General features: G+C 42.5%; 2 pseudogenes across 2 annotated transcripts in view; both read left to right on the plus strand.

The window, feature by feature from the left end:
* Nucleotides 1-345: 345 nt before the first annotated feature.
* TEOVI_000832100:pseudogene lies at nucleotides 346-1,020 on the plus strand (annotated as a pseudogene). The gene has a single exon. A coding segment is annotated over exon 1 (675 nt).
* A 341-nt stretch (nucleotides 1,021-1,361) lies between these two features.
* The window catches only part of TEOVI_000832200:pseudogene, a 1,444-nt pseudogene continuing 282 nt past the window's right edge, over nucleotides 1,362-2,523 (plus strand). Inside the window, 3 exon segments of the mRNA in view lie at nucleotides 1,362-1,487; nucleotides 1,490-2,401; nucleotides 2,403-2,523. The exon segment at nucleotides 2,403-2,523 is cut by the window's right edge and continues 56 nt beyond it. Of these exon segments, the coding sequence occupies nucleotides 1,362-1,487; nucleotides 1,490-2,401; nucleotides 2,403-2,523 (1,159 nt within the window).

Genomic DNA, 2,523 nt, shown 5'->3' on the forward strand with positions numbered 1-2,523 from the left:
GCTTTGTTGGCACTGCTGGATTTACCGAGCTGAAACTCAATATCCATTAAAAAGTACTCAAGGAAAAAAACACATAGTGACACTAAGAAATCAAGAGTATTTTTTATTGTGGTTCAAACTCATGCAACTCAAGGATGGTGCAGGGTCATGTTGAGTGCCAAACTAAGCAATGTTGATATTAATACAATTGCAATGGGAGGTTTTTATAGCCATGTTAAAAGGCCTAGATGGGTTATGGAATTTTTATAAAAGCAGAATGCAAGTGATGATTATGTAATTCATTCAGATATATCTGATGTTATTGTTTCTGATCGTGATAGGTATGAAAAGGCCGTGGAATATTTTATACAAAATACTGCGGGAAATGAAGAGAAGTTTAGTGAAGAGGATATAGTAAAAGAGAAACAAATTTCCCCTATTGTATTTATAGCAACTTCGGAGTGTTATGCTCCTCAGTTGGATTTGCTCGATAATTCAGATCACAAGGAACATGTGCAGAGATGTTTTTGGTTCTTTAATGTTGGGCATAGAAAAGAAGTGGATAAAAATTTACCTCACTTACTAAATTCACTTCCTAGTGGGAAACCTTACCTTGAGGGTGAAAATATAATTTCAAGAGTATTGGAATTTAACAAATTTGAATATGCATTTGGAGAGTTGCTAAGGGGAAGTGGGGAGTGGTGGTCAGAGCAGAGTATTTACAAACCGTTGTTAATATGGAGTGCAATTCAGGAAGAAGCTGTTGGTCAGAGATTTGTTTTGAGGAGTGGAATAATTGCGTTGGATTATGAGGAGTGATTTTTTTGTATTACAAGTAGTGGTGTAGTTGGAGAAGCACTATTTATTCATTTTTCTGAGCAGCCAATTGCATTGGACGAGAGGGCTAAATTTATTTTGAAAAATCTTACTTTGTATAAAGAGCTAGAGAGAAGGAAGTTTATAACAATTCAGGTTTATGACATAGATTTAGAAAAATTAGATATTCAGAATGATAAAGTGTGTGGTAAATCTTTAAGAAAGAAAGGAATTAATTGTTTGAAACTACGAAGTTGAAAATTTCCAATTGCTTACACCCGACAACAACATAGATGATTTTCTTCAACTACGTGACGGCATTGTTCACTACCTACGGAACGTAGCAACTACTATTTTAAGGCCTCAGGAGTTTAACCCTCGTACAAACCATCTGGTAAGCAACAAACACACCTTCGTTTAGTCATGCTTCGCATGGATAGCTAATATCACTCGTCATATTCGGGCCTGCCCTTTTTATTCAAACAAGAACAAAACGACTAGGGTTCCTGCAGAAGATGCTCGGGCAATTGATCACACTTGTTTTGCCTGCATACAAAGCTGAAAGCGCTGTCAACGACAACGCGGCCGAGTTTAATGCACTATGCTATCTGATCAGGCTAGCAGAAGCAAAAGACAAAATCGACATTTCAATAGATACCAGTGCAGCTTCCAACGCAATAAAAGAGCTTGACTACTCAATGTCTCCGCAGCCGACAACGTGTGGAAAAAGGACAAGAATGGCCTACTGATAAAAAAGCAACCAGATTACAATGCCACTGAGCGCGAAGAGTGGCAAAAACACGTGGCGGGCCTCGGGGAAAAGGACAGCAAAACGGGCAAGTACAAGTACCCTAACTTAACACACCGGCTGCGCCTGGGCAGCTTATCCGTAGCACTCAACCGAACGCTAACAGCAGCTCAAGCTCTAAAAGTCACCTACGACACAGCCGCTTCCGATATCAAAGGCGCAGCGAGAAATGGACAAAAACTCCTAACCGACGCTCTTTTTGGCGCCGGTAACGCCGAGTTCTCAAAAGAGTGTCTGCAACGGACTCAAGACCAAAGCTGCAAAGACGACTCAGGCTGGAAAGGCGGCAAGGCCCTATCCTGGGACTTGCTTTGCATCTGTACGGGAGACCAGACCGACTCGATAAAGCTCTGCGACAAAACCCAAACAGGCGGAAGCGTAGGCGACTACACAAACGGCAACAACGCCAAAACAGCATACAAAATGGCAGCATCGCACTGCCCAAAAACAGGAGGCGAAACAAAGCCAACGTCAGATAACCTTCTAGAAGCTCTGACAGTATTCAAAAGTTTAATTGGCAGGCAGGCGGCAACAGCGACCGGCGCAACAGCACACTACATCTTTGGCCAACCGCACAGCACCGGCGGCTGCGACGGCTCAGCAAACCAAGGGATGTGTGTAATCTATAAAACACCATTAAAATGGGGCTCCAACAACGCACCCTGAGCAAAGGCAATTGCAAGCACTGCCGCCGAATTGTCAAACGCGGATAAGGCAAAGGAAAAAGCACAAGCAGTAAGCGGACAACTGACTGGAATGGTAGTGCATGCATGGCCCTTGTTTGACAATGTCCTCCATGAGCCAGAACAGTACTAACCAACGGCAGTCTCCGGCGATGATACGTCAAAATCAGCAGAAAAGAAGAAGGAATGCCATTCAGCAAAAGAAGACAAAGAAGCCTGTAAAAAATTAGAAGGTAG

Source organism: Trypanosoma equiperdum (assembly GCF_001457755.1).
Source record: "Trypanosoma equiperdum strain OVI genome assembly, contig: ctg_1468, whole genome shotgun sequence".
In the NCBI taxonomy this organism is placed as follows: Eukaryota; Euglenozoa; class Kinetoplastea; order Trypanosomatida; family Trypanosomatidae; genus Trypanosoma; species Trypanosoma equiperdum.